Source organism: Oncorhynchus mykiss, chromosome 9 (assembly GCF_057628025.1).
Source record: "Oncorhynchus mykiss isolate SJ-2025 chromosome 9, ASM5762802v1, whole genome shotgun sequence".
Lineage (NCBI taxonomy): Eukaryota > Metazoa > Chordata > Actinopteri > Salmoniformes > Salmonidae > Oncorhynchus > Oncorhynchus mykiss.
Window position 1 is genome coordinate 14,214,004 of NC_143030.1, and position 23,758 is coordinate 14,237,761.

Here is a 23,758-nt window from a genome sequence, read left to right on the forward strand (position 1 = left end):
TTCTCCTTTGCCAAGATAATCGATCCACCTGACAGTTGTGTCATATCAAGAAGCTGATTAAACCGCATGATCATTACACAAGTGCACAGTTTGCTGGGGACAATAATAAAAGGCCACTGAAGTGTGCAGTTTTGTCACACACAAGTGTATAAGGGAGTGTTCAATTGGCATGCTGACGGCAGGATTGTCCACCAGAGCTTTTTCCAGCGAATTGAATTTCTCTACCATGAGGCGAGATACTGCCGCCATCACCTCATGCTTCACCATGATAATACACTGCCTCATGTCACAAGGATCTGTACACAATTCTTGGAAGCTAAAAATGTCCCAGTTCTTCCATGGCCTGCATACGCACCAGACATGTCACCCGTTGAGCATGTTTGGGATGCTCTGGATCGACGTGCATGACTGAGTGTTCCAGTTCCCGCTGTTATCCAGCAACTTTGCACAGCCATTGAAGAGTGGGACAACATTCTACAGATCACAATCACCTGCCTGATCAACTCTATGAGAAAGACGTGATGCGTTGCATGAGACAAACTTAAGGTATCCTGTGACCATCAGATTCATGTCTGTATTCCCAGTCATGTGAAATCCATAGATTAGGGTCAAATTAATTTATTTCATTTGACTGATTTCCCTATGAACTGTAACTCAGTAAAACCTTTTGAAATGGTTGCATGTTGTGTTTATATTTTTGTTCAGTATACTTTCTAGATACATTTCAAATGGGGCCTACCCTAGCTTCCTGGAATAAATTACAAATAACTGACAAAAATCAACAAAACATCAGGTGTCTTGCTATGGCGTTGGGCCACCACAGCTTCAATGCACCTTGGCATTAGATTTTACAGGTGTCTAGAACTCTTGGAGGGATGCAGACGCCATTCTTCTCCAACCAATTCAATCATTTGGTGTTTTGTTGATGGTGGTGAAAAACGCGGTCTCATGCACCGCTCCAGAATCTCCCAGAAGTGTTTGACTGGGTTGAGTTCTGGAGACTGAGATAAACCCCCTATGCTCCTTCGAGACCCCTCTTTCAAAGTGGTACACTGGGCATTTTTAAACATGACCCTAAGCATGATGGGATGTTAATTCTTTAAATAACTCAGGAACCATACCTATGTGGAGCCACCTGCTTTCAATATTCGTTGTAGCCCTCGTTTACGCAAATGTTTCATTTATTTGGGTAATTACATGTACCTCTTGTGACCTACATTTGCAGGCGCACTAACGATGTAATAACCAGACCTATTTTATGGGAAGTAGGCATTAAACAGTTCACACATCCTCAATCTAATGGTTTTTTATCCTGAAACTGGTTGATGGGGATGTGAGTTTCTCGCTCCAGAAATGCATTTTGGGTAATCTCAGTGGTTCGCGTGCGGGGGGGGGGGGGGGGTGTTCAAGCGCTCGGCTTCTGCTAGTAAATAAACACACACACGCCTAATTTATCAGTTAACACAATCAGACTTGGCAGTTAGCGAACAACCGTATTCTGTCTCGTGCTGTGAGCTAATAGCTAACGGAAGCTAACACATTCTTAAACACGTCGCCTGCAACCCAGATCTGTTGACAATCGGAAAGGATTAGATTTGATCCATCATCTAACGAGAAGGAAACCGGGTGGAGTGGAGCTGGAAAATGGAAAAGCAGTTGTTTGGAGGAGTCGCCGGTGGAGATGGCACTGCGCAGCCGGGAGTACCGAATCGAAACAAGCCTCGGACATTGGCCACCGCTGGGTCGAAACAGGATAGCGTGGAGACATTGGACAGGTGATAGGTTATTTTGATATCGGTACACAACTGTTACAATGTTAGGTTCATTTACACTGGGCAGTGTCGCGCGTAGAAGAGCGAATGTCTAGGCTGCAGCCTACGAAAGAGACAATTGTTTACCTTATGTTGTTACAAAACCGTTACAATGTTGTGCTATTTGTGCTTTTTCTGATGGGCGATGTCGTTGTCTGCATGCATTTAGGGGACTTGTTTGACATATGTTGTTGGTGTAATTTTCAACGAGAACGCGACAGTTGTAATGTTTGCTTTTCAAAGTGCTGCACTGCTCTGCAACATGCATTCGATTATTGTCCCGTGAAACAAAGCAGTACATGAATCTCTAGTCGCCGACTGTGTCTCGTGTATTTCAGCGCCTCCAGATGGACGCAGGGATCCGTGCCAAGCGAACACGCCTCAGTTATACAGCCGAGTCTTTGCCAGCTGGACTCGGCCTAACCGCGACCTGTTTCGGCCCAGAATGTTGCACACAGGCGTACTTATTGTGACGCAACTACTGCGTCTGACTGTCTATGGTATCTCTCCCATAGGCTCAGGATTTACAGTTGACACTAAACATGTATATCGCTATCGTTAGGGGCTTTACTGGCATGGGGAACATATGTTTGTTTAAATTGCCAAAGCAAGTGAACCAGCTAGATAATAACATTGAAATAATAATTCATTTAAAAGTAAACAGACAAAAGTTCCAAAATAATAAAGACATTTCAAATGTCATATGTCTATAAACCAGTGTTCTAACAATGTGCAAATAGTTAAACTACAAAAGGGAACATAAATACATTTGGGTTGTGTTTACAATGGTGTTATTCACTGGTTACCCTTTTCTTGTGGCAACAGGTCACACATCTTGCTGTTGTGATTGCACACTGTGGAATTTCACCCAATCGATAGGGGAGTTTATAAAAATTGGATTTGTTTTCAAATTCTTTGTGGATCTGTGTAATATGAGGGAAATATGGTCATGCATTTGGCAGGAGGTTAGGAAGTGCAGCTCAGTTTCCACCTCATTTTGTGGGCAGTGAGCACAGTCTTCTCTTGAGAGCCATGTCTGCCTACGGCAGCCTTTCTCAATAGCAAGGCTATGCTCACTGAGTCTGTGCATGGTCAAAGATTTCCTTCATTTTGGGTCAGTCGGTGGTTATTCTGCCACTGTGTACTCACTGTGTAGGACCAAATAGCATTCTAGTTTGCTCTGTTTTGTTGTTAATTCTTTCCAATGTAATTATTATCTTTTAGTTTTCTCTTGATTTGGTTGGGTCTCTCTCTCCCTTGATCCCTCTGTCCCCCTCTCCCTCCCTGTCTGTCTCTCTGTCATCATATGTGTACCCTCATCCTTCCTTTGCACTCTGTCCCCCTCTCCCTCATGTCTCTCTTCCTCCTTCTCACTTTCTGTATATCCCCCGTCTCCCACCTCCCTCCCGCGTCTCCCACCTCCCTCCCCCGGCTCCTCCTCCCTCTCCCGGCTCCTCCTCCAATCCCTCCTCCCTCCCCCGGCTCCTCCCCGATCCCTCTCCCGGCTCCTCCTCTGGCTCCTCCTCTGGCTCCTCCTCCCTCGGCTCCTCCTCCCTCCCCCGGCTCCTCCTCCCTCTCCCGGCCCCTCCTCCCTCTCCCGGCTCCTCCTCCCTCCCCCGGCTCCTCCTTCCTCCCCCGGCTCCTCCTTCCTCCTCCAGTCCTACAGGTTCTCATGTAGAATGGTGTAAGCAGCTGATAGCAGCCACCATCTCTTGCCAGATATCATCTGTACCCGCTGACACTGCATCCGGAGACTGCAAGGTGGGACACACACACACACACACACACACAGGCATACAATAACAGGTCATCATACAGTTGTGTTTTCTGACTGACAGGATTGGAGGAGGACAGATCTCCCAAGGGCCAGGTTAATTAACCACAGCTGCATCAGTGTCTGTGTGTGCTTATACACTTCAAGTAGCTGTGTAGAGCGGGATTTGTGTCATAGTCTACGTCAACTGACTCAGTCATGCCAGTCATTCTTCTTCTATGTCAACTGACTCAGTCATGACTGTCATTCTTCTTCTATGTCAACTGACTCAGTCATGCCCGTCATTCTTCTTCTATGTCAACTGACTCAGTCATGCCAGTCATTCTTCTTCTATGTCAACTGACTCAGTCATGCCAGTCATTCTTCTTCTATGTCAACTGACTGTCATGACTGTCATTCTTCTTCTATGTCAACTGACTCAGTCATGCCCGTCATTCTTCTTCTATGTCAACTGACTCAGTCATGCCAGTCATTCTTCTTCTATGTCAACTGACTCAGTCATGCCAGTCATTCTTCTTCTATGTCAACTGACTCAGTCATGCCAGTCATTCTTCTTCTATGTCAACTGACTCAGTCATGCCAGTCATTCTTCTTCTATGTCAACTGACTCAGTCATGCCCGTCATTCTTCTTCTATGTCAACTGACTCAGTATTTTGCTTCCAGTCCAGTCTACAGCAGTGTTTCCCCAACTCTGTCCAGGGTCCCGCCTAGGACCACGTTTTGGTTTTTCCCCCAGCACTACACAGCTGATTCAAATGATCAAAGCTTGATGATGACTTGGTTATTTGAATCAGCTGTGTAGTGCTGGGGGAAAACCCAGATGGACCAAGTTTAGGAAACCCTGGTCTAAAGCATTGCTTTACAGAGGTTTAGAGGTTTGTATTCACTGTGTCAGTGCTTCTCTCACCACCTGTTGCAGCTTTGCCTCCTGGTGATGTTAGTGTCCACTAGGCGTGTGTGTGTGTGTGTGTGTGTGTGTGTGTGTGTGTTGTGTGTTGTCTGTAACCCACAGGTGTCCAAGCGGTCTGTTCTGAGTGTGAGATTTAAAGAGTGTTACTGCTTCCACCCGCCAAAGTCCATTAGTATTAAAATGGGTTTATCTTACTACTTGACAACCTGTCAAGGAGCGTGTGAATACAGAGCTGTGTAGAAAACCGTTTTTCCTATGTGATGACCTACTCTTCTATGGCTGTCTCAAGCTTTCAGCTAATTCCTTGTGTTTTGTAGTTTGTAGGAGCTGCTGTTTTGACTCTCCAGATACTCTGGTCTACAGACTTCAGGGTGTTACTGTAGCCTGTCTGCGACGTTGTGTAGCTTCGCTCCCTTCTGCTCTCCCTTCTTCACTTCCTGTTAGAACTCCACTGATTCTAACTATTCAAATTTTTCTACAAAGTTCCGTCGCCCACACACGCCTCATATCCTGTCTCTGTAGAGGAGACATGACCTTTTGGGCCTCAAAGACCCTTTCATCAACTCTTCTGCCTTTTCTGCATTCTCGCTCTCTCTCTCTCGTTCTCCCTCTCTCGCGCTCGAATTCTCTCTCCTTATTCTCTTGTTCTCTTTCCTCCTTCACACTCAAGATAACTTGCAACTGTAACAGAAGTAACTCTTCCTATTGCCCTCTGCTTCCACGGTTACCATGCCTCTCCCTGGTTAAGGACTCTATGGAAGGGGGACATATTTACCAGGGCAACAGTGACTCTGAGCTTCCTGATAATGCTTTGGCAAGTCTCTCTTTTATCCCTCCATCCCTCTCGCCTAACCCTTATGATATTTTATCTAGAGAGACTTGGTCATGCGTGCAAACATTTTACGTATGGGTGGGCCGAGCAGGAATCAAACCCACGATTCGCGCTTGAGCCACATAGGGCCTTATGCCGCCTCTGTTCCTTCTCCCTTGTCTATAGCTCTGTCAATCTCTCTATTTCCTTTCCCCATCGCTTTGATCCCTCTCTTCCACTTACCCCCTTCGTCTCCCAGTGTCTACCCCTCTCTTTGGCGTTCACCTCTGTTAGCTGTAGGTCTGTGACAGTGAGAAATGGTTCTGCTTAGGACCCGAGGTTCTGTTTAAAAAGTTCTAGATCTGTTCCCTACTGTGGTTCTATGTTCTAGCCTCCAAGAGACGGAACCAAGCAGGTCCAGACGGATGAGGTTCCACTGGTACCCGGAGAGACCATCAAGGCTGTGGGTTAGTAGCACTACGGTCTCTGTCTTCAGTCCCTCTCGGTCTCTCGCTCTCTGTCTCCCTCTCTAGAATCCATCCACTACTATTCTCTATGTCACCCCCCCCCCCTCTCTCTCTCTCTGTCTCCCTCTCTAGAATTCATCCACTACTTTTCAGTGTACCCTCTCTCTCTCTCCCTCTCTAGAATCCATCCACCACTTTTCAGTGTACCCCCCCTTCTCTCTGTCTCCCTCTCTAGAATCCATCCACTACTTTTCAGTATACCCCCCCCCTCCCTCTCTAGAATCCATCCACTACTTTTCAGTGTACCCCCCCCCCCTCTCTCTCTCTGTCTCCCTCTCTAGAATCCATCCACTACTTTCAGTGTACCCCCTCTCTCTCTGTCTCCCTCTCTAGAATCCATCCACTACTCTTCAGTGTACCCCCCCCCCCCCCCCTCTCTCTCTCTCGGTCTCCCTCTCTAGAATCCATCCACTACTTTTCAGTGTACCCCCCCTCTCTAGAATCCATCCACTACTTTTCAGTGTACCCCCCCCCTCCCTCTCTGTCTCCCTCTCTAGAATCCATCCACTACTTTTTAGTGTACCCTCTCTCTCTTTCTCTCTCTCTCTCTCTGTCTCCCTCTCTAGAATCCATCCACTACTTTTCAGTGTACCCCCCTCTCTCTCTGTCTCCCTCTCTAGAATCCATCCACTACTTTTCAGTGTACTCCCCTTTCTCTCTCTCTCTCTCTCTCTCTCTCTCCCTCTAGAATCCATCCACAACTTTTCAGTGTACTCCCCTCTCTCTCTCTCTCTCTCTCTCTGTCCAGATCTTTGTCTCCATTTGACTTATTTACCCATTTTCTGTCCTTTTCTGTTTTTCTTTCTTCATCATTCTTCATCACGAGAGCAGCTGTAGTTGTTGACATGTTTTACACTTTCCTAGTTTGTTTCACGTGAAGAGCGACATCACTCAGTTTCCTCCCACTGAACCCTGTCGTGTATTTGTTTGTTCCCTCAGCCAAGGATGTGATGTACATCTGCCCCTTCACGGGTTTGGTGACCGGAACCCTCACCAGCACCAACTATAAACTATACTTTATCAGCCTGGAGAGGGTAAGAGTACACACACACACACACACACACAGACACAGACACAGACACAGAGACACACAGACACACACACAGACACACACACAGACACACACACAGACACACACACAGGCACACACATAGACACACACACACAGACAGACACACACACACATAGACACACACACACACAGACCCTGTCCCATTTCCGTCTAATCCCCATCCCATTCCTGTCTGATTCCCATTCCCAGGATACTCCGTTCATCCTGGATGTGAACCTGGGAGCGATCAGCCGTCTGGAGACCATCAGTGTTCAGAGTCATGGAGAGAACACAAGGGGCATGGAGATAGTCTGTAAGGTGAACGTTAGATTGTACTCAAATAGATCATCTATAGCATCAGTATACATCAAGTTTTATGTTTGGGTTGTGCAAATTGTCCTGTCAGTTATCAATTTGTAATGAAACATCTCTCTCTCTCTCTCCCTCTCCATCAGGACATGCGTAGTCCCAGATTTGCCTATAAGGAGGATGCCAGCCAACCAGAGATAGTGGAGGTTCTGGCCAAACATGCCTTCCCCCTGTCAAACGACCTGGTGAGACCTATCAATCACTCTCCTAGCAGCCTGATAGGTGCAGAGATGTCACTCAAGCAGAATGGCGTGGGAGTTAAAGATCCCAGCAGCCTAATAGGTGCAGGGATGTGTCACTGAAAATGGGGCAGGCTCTTAATTAGGATTTATATATTGGTTTGTTCGGAAAACTATCACTCGAGGGGGATCATAACATGGGGTGGAGTCTTAGAATCCTTGCTGATTGATTGGTTGAAAGACCTGCCACTCACTCTCCCTGGCCTATCCCATTGCAGCCCCTGTTTGCCTTCCTGTATAAGGAGGAGTTTCCTGTGGATGGGTGGAAGGTGTATGACCCCATGGCAGAGTACAAGAGACAGGTAACCATGGAAGTTTGTACTTTAGATTGTGAATATGCAGTGAATATTAGCTAATAGACATGTTCACTTAGATAAGGTAAAGTTGTAGTTTCACTCAAGACCAAAAGGTTTATATCAGTGAGATTAGCATGTGTCTAGATGCATTTAATCACTCATCTCCCACTAGTTCTGGATATTGGGCTAGTTCATCTGGTGTGTAGAAAGCCTTACTCTGATTCATCCACACTCCCACAATCCTTTGAGGTTAATGTGCATTGATTCTTGAAGTCTTTGAAATGTTTCATGTAAGACTAGCTTATATGAACTGTTCTTCAGTACATTTAGCAGTGTTCCTGTTCCTGTCCCCCCCAGGGTCTCCCCAACGAGAGTTGGACCATCAGCAAGATGAACAGTAGTTATGAGGTGTGTGACACCTACCCTGCCCTGGTCGTCATCCCCACCAGCATCAAGGACGACCACCTCAAAGGAGTGGTAGCCTTTAGGGCCAGGCATCGCATACCGGTATGCATCTCTCTCTCTCTGGGAAAATGACAGTGAAAGTTGCCTCCAAAGTTACCAGGTTAAATCAGTGAGGATGGTACTTAAACCCCCCTAGGTGTTATCATGGATCCACCCGGAGAGCCAGGCCACTATAGTCCGTAGCAGTCAGCCTTTAGTGGGCCCCTCTGACCGGCGTTGTAAGGAGGACGAGAGATACCTCCAGACCATCATGGATGCCAACGCTCAGTCTCACAAACTCACCATCTTTGACGCCCGACAGAGCAGCGTGGCAGACAACAACAAGGTGTAGTTGTTAAATCAAGGAGCTCCATCGCTGTGTTAAACTGCTTCCACCCCTTCTCCTTATTCACTCTACTTATCTCCCTTCCTTCTACCCCTCCCTCCTTCCTTCTACCCCTCCCTCCTTCCTTCCTTCTACCCCTCCCTCCTTCCTTCCTTCTACCCCTCCCTCCTTCCTTCCTTCTACCCCTCCCTCCTTCCTTCCTTCTACCCATCCCTCCTTCCTTCCTTCTACCCATCCTTCCTTCTACCCCTCCCTCCTTCCTTCTACCCCTCCCTCCTTCCTTCCTTCTACCCCTCCCTCCTTCCTTCTACCCCTCCCTCCTTCCTTCCTTCTACCCCTCCCTCCTTCCTTCCTTCTACCCCTCCCTCCTTCCTTCCTTCTACCCCTCCCTCCTTCCTTCCTTCTACCCCTCCCTCCTTCCTTCCTTCTACCCCTCCCTCCTTCCTTCTACCCCTCCCTCCTTCCTTCCTTCTACCCCTCCCTCCCTCCTTCCTTCTACCCCTCCCTCCTTCTACCCCTCCCTCCTTCCTTCCTTCTACCCCTCCCTCCTTCCTTCTACACCTCCTTCCTTCTACCCCTCCTTCCTTCCTTCTACCCCTCCTTCCTTCCTTCTACCCCTCCCTCCTTTCTTCTACCCCTCCCTCCTTTCTTCTACCCCTCCCTCCTTTCTTCTACCCCTCCCTCCTTTCTTCTACCCCTCCCTCCTTTCTTATACCCCTCCCTCCTTTCTTATACCCCTCCCTCCTTCCTTCTACCCCTCCCTCCTTCCTTCTACCCCTCCTCCCTTCCTTCTACCCCTCCTTCCTTCTACCCCTCCTTCCTTTCTACCACCCCCTCCCTCCTTTCTACCACCCCCTCCCTCCTTCCACCCCTACCTCCTTCCTACCACCCCCTACCTCCTTCCTACCACCCCCTACCTCCTTCCTACCACCTCCTTCCTACCACCCCCTCCCTCCTTCCTACCACCCCTATCTCCTTTGTTCCTTCCACCCCCTCCCCTCTCCCAGGCTAAGGATGGTGGTTATGAGAGTGAGAGTTTCTATCCCAACGTAGAACTCAACTTCCTGGAGATCCCCAACATCCACGTGATGAGAGAGTCACTGAGGAAACTGAAGGAAGTGGTCTACCCTAGTATAGATGAGGCTCACTGGCACTCTGCAGTTGACCAGACACACTGGCTAGAGTACATACGGGTAAGGAGGACTCTCTGTCTTTTCTCTGAGTTTTGCTCTCTATTTTGTACACATACTATGATAATGGTGCCGGAGGGAATGGCTGGCATTTTACAGGCTCTTAACCAACTGTGCTGTTTTTTTTTGGGGGGGGGGGGGGGGGGGGGGGTTCACATTGTTTGTAACTCATTTTGTACATAAAGTTGCTGCTACCGTCTCATGACTGGAAAGAGCTTCTGGACATCAGAACAGCGATTACTCACCTCGAACTGGACGAAGATTTTTTTCTTTAATGAGTCCGACGCCAAGGACATACTGCTTTGTCGAGACAAGGCCCAAATCCCCATCATCAGCGTGAAGAAAAGACAGAGAAGAAGGAGGAGGAGGGCGGAGTGCCTTGTAAGAATTTGTGGACGAGTAGGTAAACCACCACTACCCTCCGTATTATTGGCCAAGGTGAAATCATTGGAAAACAAACTGGACAATCTACGATTAAGACTATACTACCAACGGGACATTAAAAACTGTAATATCTTATGTTTCACCGAGACTTGGCTGAAAGACGACATGGATAATATAGAGCTGGCTGGTTTCTCAGTGTTTCGGCAGGACAGAGCAGCTACATCTGGTAAAGCGAGGTGCGGGGGTGTGTGCCTATTTGTCAATAACTGCTGGTGTGCGATGTCTAATCTCAAATAAGTCTCGAGGTATTGCTCACCTGCAGTGGGGAAAAAAATACTCAAGGATGGTAATTAACAGAAAATGACTCAAGTAAAAGTGAAGTTTCCCAGTAAAATACTAAGTTACCCAGTAAAAGTATCTGGTTTTAAATGTACTTAAGTACAGGGGTGGGAAAAGTACTCAAAACGTCATACTTGAGTAAAAGTACATGCTATACATCAAATTCCTTATATTAAGCAAACCAGACGGCACAATTTTCATATATTTAATTACGGGCACATTCGAACACTTAGACATCCTGTACAAACAAGTATTTGTGTTTCGTGAGTCTGCCAGATGAGGCAGTATGGATGACAAAGCATTATTATGCTTTATTATATTATATTGATTAGCATTATATTGATTAGCATTATATTGGTGCCATAATTCTGTCCTGCTTTAGCATTATATTGATTAGCATTATATTGATTAGCATTATATTGGTGCCATAATTCTGTTTTAGCATTCTAAATGTAACGAGTACTTTTAGATGTCAGGGAAAATGTATGCAGTTAAAAAGTACATTATTTTCTTTGGGAGTGAAGTGGAGTAAAAGTTGTCAAATATAAAGAGTAAAGTACAGACACCCCAAAAAACGACTTAAGTAGTACTTACAAGTACTTTACACCACTGCTTGCCTGAGGTAGAATACACACTATCTACCAAGAGAGTTCTCATCTATATTATTCGTAGCCATCTATTTACCACCACAACCCAATGCTGGCACTAAGACCCCACTCAACAAGCTGTATAGGGCCAGAAGCAAACAAGAAAATGCTCATCCAGAAGCAGCGCTCCTAGTGGCCGGGGACTTTAATACAGGCAAACTTAAATCCGTTTGACCTCATTTCTATCAGCATGTCAACTCCAGACCACCTTTACTCCACACCGAGATGCATACATTTGGCAATGACCACAATTCTATCCTCCTGATTCCTGCTTATGCGCAAAAGTTAAAGTGGTGACTCGCTCAATATTGAAGTGGTCAGATGACGTGAATTCTACACTACAGGACTGTTTTGCTAGCACAGACTGGAATATGTTCGGGGATTCATCCAATAGCATTGAGGAGTATACCACCTCAGTCACCGGCTTCATCAATATATTTTGGGGGCTCCAGAGTGGCACATCGATCTAAGGCACTGCATCTCAGTGCTAGAGGTGTCACTACAGACCCTGGTTTGTTTCCAGGCTGTATCACAGCCGGCCGTGATTGGGAGTCCCATAGGGAGGCGCACAATTGGCCCAGTGCGTTAGGGTTTGGCCGGGTTAGGCCTTTATTGTAAATAAGAATTTCTCCTTAAATGACTTGCCTAGTTAAATAAAAGTGCATCGACGACGTCATCCCCACAGTGACCGTACGTACGTACATACCCCAACCAGAAGCCATGGATTACAGGCAACATCCGCACTGAGGGAAAGGCTAGAGCTTATAAGAAATCCTGCTATGCCTTCAGACGAACCATCAAACAGGCCAAGCGTCAATACAGGACTGAGATTAAATCCTACTATGCCGCCTCTGACGCTTGTTGGATATGTCAGAGCTTGAAAACTATTAGGGACTACAAAGGGAAACCCAGCCGTGAGCTATCATAGTCCCTGTGCCCACATTCTTAAAATAAAGTGGTGATCCTAACTGACCTAAAACAGAGCATTTTTACTAGGATCAAATGTCAGGAATTGTGAAAAACTGAGTTTAAATGTATTTGACTAAGGTGATTGTAAACTAGGCAGTATCAGAGGAAGGCCCAAAAAATGGTCTATTCTCTCTGCTACAGCACAGCAAGCGGTACCAAAGCGCCAATTCTAGGACCAAAAGGCTTCTTAACAGCTTCCCATAAGACTGCTGAACAATTAATCAAATGGCCACCCAGACTATTTATATTTTGACCCCCCCCCCCCCAATTTACACTATTTGCTGTTTATTATCCATGCATACCACCGGTACCCCTTGTATATAGCCTTGTTATTGTTATGTAATTTTCTTTTTACTTTTAGATTTTACAACGTTTTGTTTTACTTTTAGTTTATTTAGTAAATATTTTCTTAACTCTATTTCTTGAACTGCGTTGTTGGTTAAGGGCTTGTCAGTAAGCATTTCACGGATAGGTCAACACCTGTTGTGTTCTGCGCATGTGACAAATAAGATTTGATTTGACACACACACACATGTATACACAAGGGGGTGGTTCATAGATCAGGCTTACTGTCACTAAATGTCCCCCTAGCTGCTCCTGGCGGGCGCCGTGCGTATAGCTGACAAGCTGGAGTCTGGTAAGACCTCTGTGATGGTCCACTGTAGTGATGGGTGGGACCGGACGGCCCAGCTCACCTCTCTGGCCATGCTGATGCTGGACAGCCACTACCGCACCCTGAGAGGATTCCAGGTGGGTAGGAGGGATGGATAAAGGGAGGGGGGGGGAGAGAAGGGGTAAAGGCTGTCTGGACAATTGTCACAGTGGCAGCTTGGAACATTCTATAGTCATCCGACATAAATTGTCCTTGTCATTTTGAAAAGTAGAAACACAAAAACGACATCAACAGCCTGGTGGTCCAAAGGGCATACCTGCTGTATTTTAACACAAATAAACCGTTTTCAAATTATTTTAGTTTGTCAATCTAGCACCCAAAATCAACGGTTTAAACAATGTGTTGGTTAGTTTCTAGTTTGTCGGCTAGCTAATACTGCTCAGAGCCTAGCTGACAGCATCTTAACTTCAGCTACTTTTAATTCATTATTACAAGAAGAAAGATCTCAAGATCACTCACTATAACTTGTGCAGTGCCTTGTTGGTGAGGGAGGTTTCTGTGGTCAGTTCTGTAAAGTGTAAGAGCTGTGTCTCCTCAGGTGCTGTTGGAGAAGGAGTGGATCAGCTTCGGACACAAGTTTGCTGCGGTGAGGATTGTGTTTTTATATGGTTTCCTGCGGGTTTTTATACAGGTGTGTGAGGGGCTCTTTGTGTAATAACCTGTGTTTTTCAGCGTGTGGGTCATGGGGATGAGAACCATGCCAACTCGGAGAGATCGCCTCTCTTTATCCAGTTTATAGACTGTGTCTGGCAGATGAACAGACAGGTGAGTGTCAACTGTCACACACACAGTACATGCATGTACACACATCTGATGAGTTTTCCCAGCTACACACAAACAAATTATACTTTTTTCTTTCTGTCTATTTGTTCCTAGTTCCCTGCAGCGTTTGAGTTTAATGAGTTGTTCCTGATAACCATTCTGGACCACCTCTATAGTTGTCTATTTGGTACATTCCTCTACGACAGCGAACAGGAAAGAGTAGCCAAGGTACGGACCATTTCTTTGCTGACGGGGGTGGGAGGTTGGGTCACCTAGTCACAATGAATAAAGTTCTCATCTGGTCTCTTACCTTATATAATGTTACTTACCCTACATTATTCATCTCATATGTATACATATATACTGTACTCTATATCATCTACTGCATCTTTATGTAATACATGTATCACTAGCCACTAAACTATGCCACTTTGTTTACATACTCATCTCATATGTATATACTGTACTCGATACCATCTACTGCATCTTGCCTATGCCGCTCTGTACCATCACTCATTCATATATCTTTATGTACATATTCTTTATCCCTTTACACTTGTGTGTATAAGGTAGTAGTTTTGGAATTGTTAGTTAGATTACTCGTTGGTTAATACTGCATTGTCGGAACTAGAAGCACAAGCATTTCGCTACACTCGCATTAACATCTGCTAACCACGTGTATTTGATTTGATTTAAAGCCATGTGTGGAATGTTGATTCAATTGTCTCTCTTTCTCTCCTCCTCAACAGGAAGTCCAGACCAAGACAGTCTCTCTGTGGTCCTATATCAACAGTCAACCAGAGGACTTCACCAACCCGTTCTATGTGGACTATGAGCACCAGGTCTTGTACCCTTTAGCTAGCGTCAGACACCTGGAGCTGTGGACTGGGTACTATGTACGATGGAACCCCCGTATGAGGCCACAGGTAGGGGTGGGTGTTGTGAAGGAAGACAGACCTGACTGTGTGTTGCTTTACGGCTTGTTCTGCACGTGTGCGTCTATCTGCATGTGTATCCGTACATGTTTCTAACTCTGCATCTCTCTCATCAGATGCCGGTGCACCAGAACCTGAAGGAGCTGTTGTTCCTGAGAGCAGAGTTACAGAGGAAGGTAGACGAGTTGGAGAGGGAAGCATCTTCATCACGTGGCTCTCTCTCGTCTTCATCAGAACACACATCATCACCCTCACACAGCGGGGGCACGCCCCTACACACCATTGTTTAATACAGTACACACATACCGTTGTCTAACACACACACTCACCTGAATGCAGTCCCCAACACACACCTGAATGCAGTCCCCAACACAGAACTGAACACACACCTGAATGCAGTCCCCAACACAGAACTGAATGCAGTCCCCAACACACACGTAACCACTTGTTTGTTCGTCTTTGTATTCCTGAATCACTTTTTGACTTCGTGTTTTTATCATAAAGAACTAGAAAGAGTTTAACTTGAGAAACGAGGTACACGTTAACAAAGTTTCATTCTTTTTGTTGTTGTATTTAAAATAAGGGAAAAGAAATGAGGTAATGAAAAAAGCACCATAGTATTTGGTGTGTATTTTAACATAGAACATATGAATAGACTGAACTAACATTTCTACCTACCTAAAGTATGGTACTCTTTACAATTGACGACAGTTTCCAATATTAGAAGTTGAATTCATAGACGACGTGTAGAAATATCAAGTGCACTTTTTTTAAACACATTTGAGTAAGCATGTTATATCAAGTGGATCATTAAGGATACATCCCAAATGGTACCCTATGTAGGGTGGCATTTGGGACATAACCTAAATAAGAGCTCTGTATGTACTACTTCACCTTATCCAGCTGTGCCATAACTGGTACCTTGTAATATGTCCCCTATTCCTGTCCTTCCCTTGTAATGTACCCTGTCATGTGTTCCTATCAACATGTTCCATTCAAAGTCTGTGCACTCTTAAAAAAATGTCATCTTTGCCTTTCTATTCAATGTGTATTTGTTGCTTATCCACACTGTTATTGGTCATAGGCTGTGTTTACACAGGCAGCGCAATTCTGATCTTTTGCTCAGTTGACAAATCTGATCTGATGAATCAGTGGAACAGATTTAGGCAACCATGTTTGTTTGTTTTTTCCCCACGTGATTTACTTCTACTCTGCTGATGCCAAAACCTTTGTTTTGTGTTTGAACCTTTTACCCAGTGGTGCTTTTGTATTAGATTGTGCATTTCTACTGGTGTTTTTACCAGGGGTGGAACTTTCACTTGGGATAGACATTTTTGCCCCCCCCCCCCCAGGTTTGTCATTTGAATATGATACAAAATGAGACAACCAGTGTGCTTTAGGACCATGCGGACGCCTCTGAGTGGTCGGGTAGGCTGTTTGGAGTGTTTATCCGACTGGTACTGGAGATATACATTTAGCTATCCAGGCCAAAGTTTGGACACACCTACTCATTCAAAGGTTTGTCTTTATTTGTACTATTTTCTACATTGTAGAATAATAGTGAAGAAAAAACTATGAATTAACACATATGGAATCACGTAGTAACCAAAAAAGTGATAAACCAATCTAAATAGATTTGATATTCTTCAAAGTAGCAACCCTTTGCCAAGAATGTGCAAATCTGTCAAGTCATTCTCTCAGCCAGCTTCAAGAGTTAGTCACCTAGAATGCATTTCAATTAACAGGTGTGCCTTGTAAAAAGTTAATTTCTGGACTTTTTTTTCCTTAATGCGTTTGAAACTGTTGTTGTGACAAGGTAGGGGTGATATACAGAAGATGGTGAAATGACAATCCATCATTACTTTAAGACATGAAGGCCAGTCAAGAACTTTGAAAGTTTCTTCAAGTGCAGACGCAAAAAACATCAGCGCTATGATGAAACTGGCTCTTATGAGGACAGCCACAGGAAAGGAAGACCCAGAGTTACCAGCCTCAGAGTTTAAGTAACAGACACATCTCAACAGCAACTGTTCAGAGGAGACTGCATGAATCAGGCCGTCATGGGTGAATTGCTGCAAAGTAACCACTACTAAAGGACACCAATAAGAAGAAAAGACCGCTTGGGCAAAGAAACACGAGCAATGGACATTAGACCTGTGGAAATCTGTACTTTGGTCTGATGAGTCCAAATTTGAGATTTTGGTTCCAACCGCCTTGTCTTTGTGAGACGCAGATGATCTCTGCATGTGTGGTTCCCATCGTGAAGCATGGAGGAGGTGTGATGGTGCTTTGCTGATGAAACTGATTTATTTAAAATTCAAGGCACACTTAACCAGCATGGCTACCACAGCATTCTGCAGCAATATGCCATCCCATCTGGTTTGTGCTAAGTGGGACTATCATAACAACACCTCCAGGCTGTGTAAGGTCTATTTGACCAAGGAGAGTGCTAGAGTGCTGCATCAGATGACCTGTCCTCCACAATCACCCGACCTCAACCCAATTGAGATCGTTTGGGATGAGTTGAACAGCAGAGTGAAGGAAAAGCAGCCAACAAGAGCTCAGCATATGTGGGAACTCCTTCAAGACTGTTGGAAAAGCATTACAGGTGAAGCTGGTTAAGAGAATGCCAAGAGTGTACAAAGCTGTCAAAGACAAAGGGTGGCTACTTTGAAGAATTAAAAATATATTTTGATAACACCTTTTTGGTTACTACATGATTCCATATGTGTTCATTCATAGTTTATGTCTTCACTATTCTTCTGTAGAAAATAGTTCAAATAAAGAAACTCTTGAATGAGTTGGTGTCGTTCGTCCCCCCCCCACACACACACTTCTAAAACCGAAGTCGCTCCCTTGGTTTTTACTCTCCAAGGCCTAACAAGATGGTAATGGTAGTCACTGGTAATGTTCAACTCATAGGGCCCTCTTGTGGCCTTTAAGCCAAATAACAATACTGACCATCCTTTTCTCAACTATGGAGAAAGAAAAAAATATGCTCATTATTTGAGTGGCAATTGAATCAAATACCCATATGTGGACATAGGTACGTTTTTGCATTGGTTGACGCCATTAGCTAACTTGAATAGTCCGTAAGATTAACCTACATGTTTTACATGCCTTTCACTGATTGGTTAAGCCTAACCTAACCTTTGACATTATGCATGTATTATAGTGGTTATAACAATAACGGTTTCTATGTCATGCTTACAATGTTCAACACTGTGCTGCACCTTCATTAAACGATTCTGTGGTAAATGTGTTCATCTCAAACATTTTTAAGCCTTTACCACGTGTATTTTACTTGCCTGTCTCTCGTCTTAAGATATCAAGCAGTTAGCATTATGCCTTGGTGCTTCTGTGGATGACCAAAACAAATCTAATATGCTTTTCACAGCTCATCGCAAATAAAAACGTCTTACATTGCACCGATACAAGAAAAGAAACAGTCTTTGGGTTTCTTTTCAAATTTTATTGGGTTTCATTGATTGATCGTATGAATGTCGTCGTTCCACAATGTATTTGCCAGTGAGCGAGACAGCAGTGAAATATAGATGTATAGAACTGCAGCAGTATAGGAATAATCTGTCATTACATGTCTGTTTAGTATTATAACAAGTTGTCCAAGTTACCAGTGGCCCTTTGTTAACTGTGTGTTTGCGTGCATAAGTATGTGTATATGCATACATGTAAAATTGTGTGTGTGTGGGGGTCAATTGACAGGCACTAGTGAATCAGGCGTGGATTCCATGCATGCAGAAGGCCATTCTGAATACATCATGTACATTGTGATGTCATAAGAGCCCTGTGTTCTAACAGGTCAGTGGGTTTGGAGTGACGCTAGTGTAAGGACTGGATGACATCACACTAGAACAGGATTAAGAAGGATGGGACATTGATGTCATAACGTATCTTAGGGGAAGTATATCTGCACAGAAAACCAAACTGAGGTGTCTGAAATAACAGCATATTCCCTAGATACTAGTGCACTACTTTTGAACAGAGCCAGCGTTGACTGGAGCTGGATTGGAACTTATCGGCTCATATGAATAGTTCCTTCCTGGTTTCTCTTGACATAACAGTCCAATACATAATGTTCTTATCCTAGACTTTACTGGCAGTGTATAAATACCCTCACATTCACCAACTACTACTTCTGGTCCAACTACACTCCAGTCCCAAGTCTGTTTGTGCTCTTGTTACTTGCCAACTCCATTGCTGTCATTTTCAAGCCGTAAGGAGTTGGCAAGAGAGCAGAAATAGACTGGCACCCAGGCCATCCCAATGATAACCCGATGAGGAAAACTTCCAAACACTACAGCTAAATATCCAAAAACATGCTTTTCATTTCTGTACAGTTCTGTTATAGCCCGTTACCGTCATGTGTGTAGTAGAGGAGCACCCAAGATTTAAGGGGATCCAACTGCTGATATGTCTGTTACCGTAAACCATATAAACAAAAGGGCAACCTCAAAGCCTTAAGACTGCAAACTATTGAGCATGCAGCAACTCCTGGTTCACTGACTTGTATACTACTGTATAAACTAGTAGTTTTTTTACATCTTCGAAACACCTCTAATTTTCAAAATCAGGCAAATGATCCATACTGCAACCAAGAGGCACCTTAATACCATTTCAAACCATAGTGCTAGAAGATGGTACTCATCACACAGGCAAGTCTCACTCACACAACTCTGCTCTTCAAATTGTCAAATTTCTACCAAGCTTTGTCTCTAAGGATAGGGGGTGGGGGATTCTTAGTTCTAACAGTCTGAATCCGTGTTTAAAAAAGTTAATATTTGTAAGGAATTTCTATGTGATTTTTATTTGAGATTTTTATGTGATGTTACTAGCGTACAGGAAGACACTTGCCAGTCAATGAGTGAAACATTCAACCCAAAGCACAACACCAAGGTCCAATATTGTCCAATCTTAAAATCAGCAATTCAACACATCTTTGGTGGGTTTTAAGAACATTTGCTACGAGCGATCGCTATCGCAACTGATTTAGAGAGAGTACATTCGTTTAACATTCATTGTTTATTTTGTGTGAGCACAGCTCTGTCACGGAGGTGTTTTTTAACCATAGAAAGACAACGTATAGAATGGACACAGGCCCTCAAACCACTGATATTTGGTTGGTGGTTCCCACACTAATGTTTCATGTGTAGAACACTGAGAAAAGCACTAATAGAATCTGAATTCTACTCATTGAACATTCCATTCTATTGGTTCTAGTTCTGTGTGTTTAGTATTGCGGGAGCCAGCAGGTTATAAGGCATAGCGAGAAGCACCATCAGTACTGCAGCACCTGCATCTGGATGACAGGAGAGGAGAATGTTGACTAACAGTTATTAACCCTTTGTAGAGTGGAAGTTCTGGACAGTTCTATTGTCCTATCCCGGAATGCTACGGTCCTTCATGATGTCAACGGCTAGAATTAATAAGAACGATTGACAAAGGATGGAATGTTCTGTCCTTATTTATCAAAGGGTTAACAACAGTTCCTCCACCCTAAATCTTTATCTCATCTATTATAAGTAAGATAGTAACTGATCCTGGTGCAGTTGTTAAAGGCGGAGAGTATACGCAGGTAGGGAGAGCGCCTCAACCTCACAGGAGGAGTGGTTCTAGAGCTGCGTTTCCAAGGCAACAAGGGAGCCGAACAGAACAGGGCGCAGGTTCCAGTGGGAGTGCATCCCAAATCACACCCTATTCCCTATATAGAATAAAATAGTGCACTACAAAGGGAAGAGGGTGTCATTTGAGTATCTGCCCTAAAAAGGTTTGTTATGTTATCTGGAATAAAATCACTTGGAAACCTTCTATACCTAAAACAATATTTAGATAAGTTCAGCTAAGTAGTTAAGACAAAAGCCACTCTAGTAAACAACGTTAGTTTAGAAAGAGTGGGGGAGCAGAGACGGAAACTATTTGAATAAAAACACACTTAGGAACGAGTGTATAGATCATTAAGATACACCGTAATATCAAGGAATACGATCATACAACAACGAAATAGTAAATACACAAAAATATACTCACGCTGCAATTTACAAGCTTCACTTTCCACTTACTAGTCTCCTAATCAGGATTCGGGCCAATTCCATTTCAAATCATTCAATTCAAAAGGAGTGATTTTAAATTCAAAATCAAATTGAAATGTGCCATTTATTTTTTTATGAAAGGATTTTCTAAATTTTTGACATGGAATTTGAATTCGCTTCTTGAATGAACTAAAGTGAATTGAAATGTAATTCACCTCGACCTTTCCTAACAACAAGCAACAGCTAGTATAAACACTATCCAAATCACAGAGATGAACTAACTCTGATATCATATAGCAAATAGCTCAATCTGAAGAACTTCACAAGTCGATGTATAGCCTTGTCCAGTCAAACAAAATGTCCAGTCTACAGAACCACTGGGCACGTTCCAGGATGACTACATTGCAGAAGCTTGCCAGAAGTCACAACGCCTGGATAGGTGTGTAAATCTGTTCCATATCTGCTAAACAACTCATTGATATAGCAATCTGATGCCCGGCTACGCACTCGCTGACGTGACTCGCAACCGTTGGTTGATGCAATGCAGTCTGGGACGCAACCGTTACGTTACTTCAATATCAAGAAGTTTTAAGTTCGACTAGGCTTCGATTTCACGTTTACTTCACTTTCTCTAGCACAGGCATTATCTCAATAAGACAAAACAGATACTAACTAGTCTTTATACATTGTGTATCTTCATCACATTCCCATTTTCCACACAAGTGGACTTAAAGGCTACACTCCCAATATTCATACTAGCATACTACTTAGAATGCACGCCAAATTCACTGGTATCGTTCACTAAGCAGTACACTAGTGTGGCTATTGGAACAGAGCCTTTGAGTGTGCTCCAATGTCCATCCTAGCATACTACTTAGAATGCTAGGACCCAATACACGGGTTTGTTCCCTAAGTAGTATGCTAGTATGGATATTGGAAAAGAGCTTATATTCTCTTCAGTTTCTTAAAACAAACGCAAATCACATCATGGACATTTACGCAGCAGCTCTGCAGAGTAAGTAAGTAATTGAGTTCTTCTAATGAACATCGCTTCATAAAAAATAAAACATCATCCTAAAATCAACACTATAAAAGTGCTAGCCTGGTTCCCAGATCTGGTTGTGCTCTAATCAATTCTATTTCTGTCATCGTCATGCAGTACATACGACTGTACAGCACTTTGAGATATCAGCTGATGTACGAAGGGCTATATAAATAAATTTGATTTGATTTGACTGCCATTACAATGAGTGATAAGGAGTTGGCAAGAAAGCACAAACAGACTGACAACCAGGCTATAAAAATGCAGCTTCTAAACATTAACGTATGGAAGAAACCACCGCAAAACTCTGTTTCTTTAGGACAATAACATGAAGGTAGAAATGGTAGAAAAATCACATGAGGGGGATATATGTACTAGGGGGGAATGAGGGGGATATATGTTCTAGGGGGGAATATATGTACTAGGGGGGAATGGGGGGGATATATGTTCTAGGGGGGAATGGGGGGGATATATGTTCTAGGGGGGGATATTTGTACTAGGGGGGAATGGGGGGGATATATGTACTAGGGAGGAATGAGGGGATATATGTGCTAGGGGGGAATGGGGGGGATATATGTTCTAGGGGGGAATATATGTACTAGGGGGGAATGGGGGGGGATATATGTTCTAGGGGGGGATATTTGTACTAGGGGGGAATGGGGGGGATATATGTACTAGGGGGGAATGAGGGGGGTATATGTACTAGGGGGGAATGGGGGGGTAATTATTTGGTTAAGATTTTTGATTGGATAACAGAGTTAGGGGGAAAGAATGTGGGTTATACTATGTACCACACTATCTTTCAGGAAATACCAAGATGAAAGCCTGGTCCAGGATCTGTATGTGCTTAAGTATAGCAAATCCTCTGACTATCATTGTCAAATAAAAACTGATCTAGGATTAGGCTACCATTCCTTCATAATCAAATTGTAAACAGGCATATTAGTGGTGTTTAAAACAGTTCAAATAAATTAAATGATATGTACACACAGTGTGGCGGGGGGTAGGTCTACAGAGGTCGGCGAACCATAGTGATGTCACAATACCATTCCCACTCTAGAATGACATTAAGATTCTAGAATGACATGGAACTTGGTGGCGTCAACATGGCTGTCAGTGGAACTCTACATTTCAGACAGTTTGCTGATCACCATCTATCTACAATTCTTAAGGTATAACGGGGATGGAACTATCCTTCAAAAGTGGTGAGTGTGTGTTGGCGTATGAGGTGGGGGGGGGGGGGGGGATATTCCCCAATGTGAGAGCGTGTAAGTGTGTGTTGTCACACCCTCTTCGTGTGTGTGCAGGTGTTTGTGTAGGTTGGGGGACGAGGCCAGACGGACGGGTGGGATATTAGACAGTGTTATCCTGACTAGGAGGCTCAGCGTTGGGGGGCTCCAGAAGAGTCTGTTGAACTAGAGACAGAGACAGAGACAGAGAGGAGAGGAGAGGAGAGGTTAAACTGACGGTAATAAACCTGATCACACTTTCAACAAACTGCAACTTCTAAAGCTTAATAATGCCTTCATAAACCTTTTACAACTAGAATCAGCCTTATGGCAATTTTCAATGGAAGGGAATTTCATCTACTCTAATCAAATCTACTTCATCTGAAGTAAAGTACAAAAGACTAAACATAGCCACAAATATGACTTTTCCATGAGGAGAGAGGTGTTGGTTGTGGAGACGACTTTTCCATGAGGAGAGAGGTGTTGGTCGTGGAGACTACTTTTTCATGAGGAGAGAGGTGTTGGTCGTGGAGACGACTTTTCCATGAGGAGAGAGGTGTTGGTCGTGGAGACGACTTTTCCATGAGGAGACTACAACAACAAACTACAACATTTTCAGACAAGATAGAACTGCCAAAGGGGGCGGTGTTGCAATCTACTGCAAAGATAGCCTGCAGAGTTCTGTCCTACTATCCAGGTCTGTACCCAAACAATTTGAACTTCTACTTTTAAAAATCCACCTCTCTAAAAACAAGTCTCTCACCGTTGCCGCCTGCTATAGACCACCCTCTGCCCCCAGCTGTGCTCTGGACACCATATGTGAACTGATTGCCCCCCATCTATCTTCAGAGCTCGTGCTGCTAGGCGACCTAAACTGGAACATGCTTAACACCCCAGCCATCCTACAATCTAAACTTGATGCCCTCAATCTCACACAAATTATCAATGAACCTACCAGGTAC

At 44.1% G+C, this 23,758-nt stretch overlaps 2 protein-coding genes across 18 annotated transcripts in view; one reads left to right on the plus strand and one right to left on the minus strand.

Moving 5' to 3' along the window:
* Positions 1-1,293: 1,293 nt before the first annotated feature.
* Positions 1,294-17,736, plus strand: LOC110531441 (phosphatidylinositol-3-phosphate phosphatase MTMR1). The gene is made up of 16 exons (XM_036987304.2): positions 1,294-1,775; positions 3,470-3,572; positions 5,699-5,774; positions 6,774-6,868; positions 7,096-7,203; positions 7,341-7,439; positions 7,712-7,795; positions 8,147-8,296; positions 8,391-8,579; positions 9,587-9,772; positions 12,700-12,858; positions 13,320-13,367; positions 13,454-13,546; positions 13,658-13,771; positions 14,293-14,469; positions 14,595-17,736. Exons 1-16 carry the CDS (start codon positions 1,645-1,647, stop codon positions 14,766-14,768), a joined length of 1,986 nt encoding a protein of 661 aa, XP_036843199.1. The 5' UTR covers positions 1,294-1,644; the 3' UTR covers positions 14,769-17,736.
* Positions 17,737-17,935: 199 nt separating this feature from the next.
* LOC110531444 (CD99 antigen-like protein 2) overlaps positions 17,936-23,758 on the minus strand; it is a 40,493-nt gene continuing 34,670 nt past the window's right edge. For all 17 annotated transcript variants that reach the window (XM_036987318.2, XM_090183522.1, XM_090183520.1 and 14 more), the window contains one exon: positions 17,936-22,982. In XM_036987318.2, the coding sequence (XP_036843213.1) occupies positions 22,921-22,982 (62 nt within the window). In that variant the 3' untranslated portion in view covers positions 17,936-22,920. The remainder of the gene's footprint in view (positions 22,983-23,758) is intronic.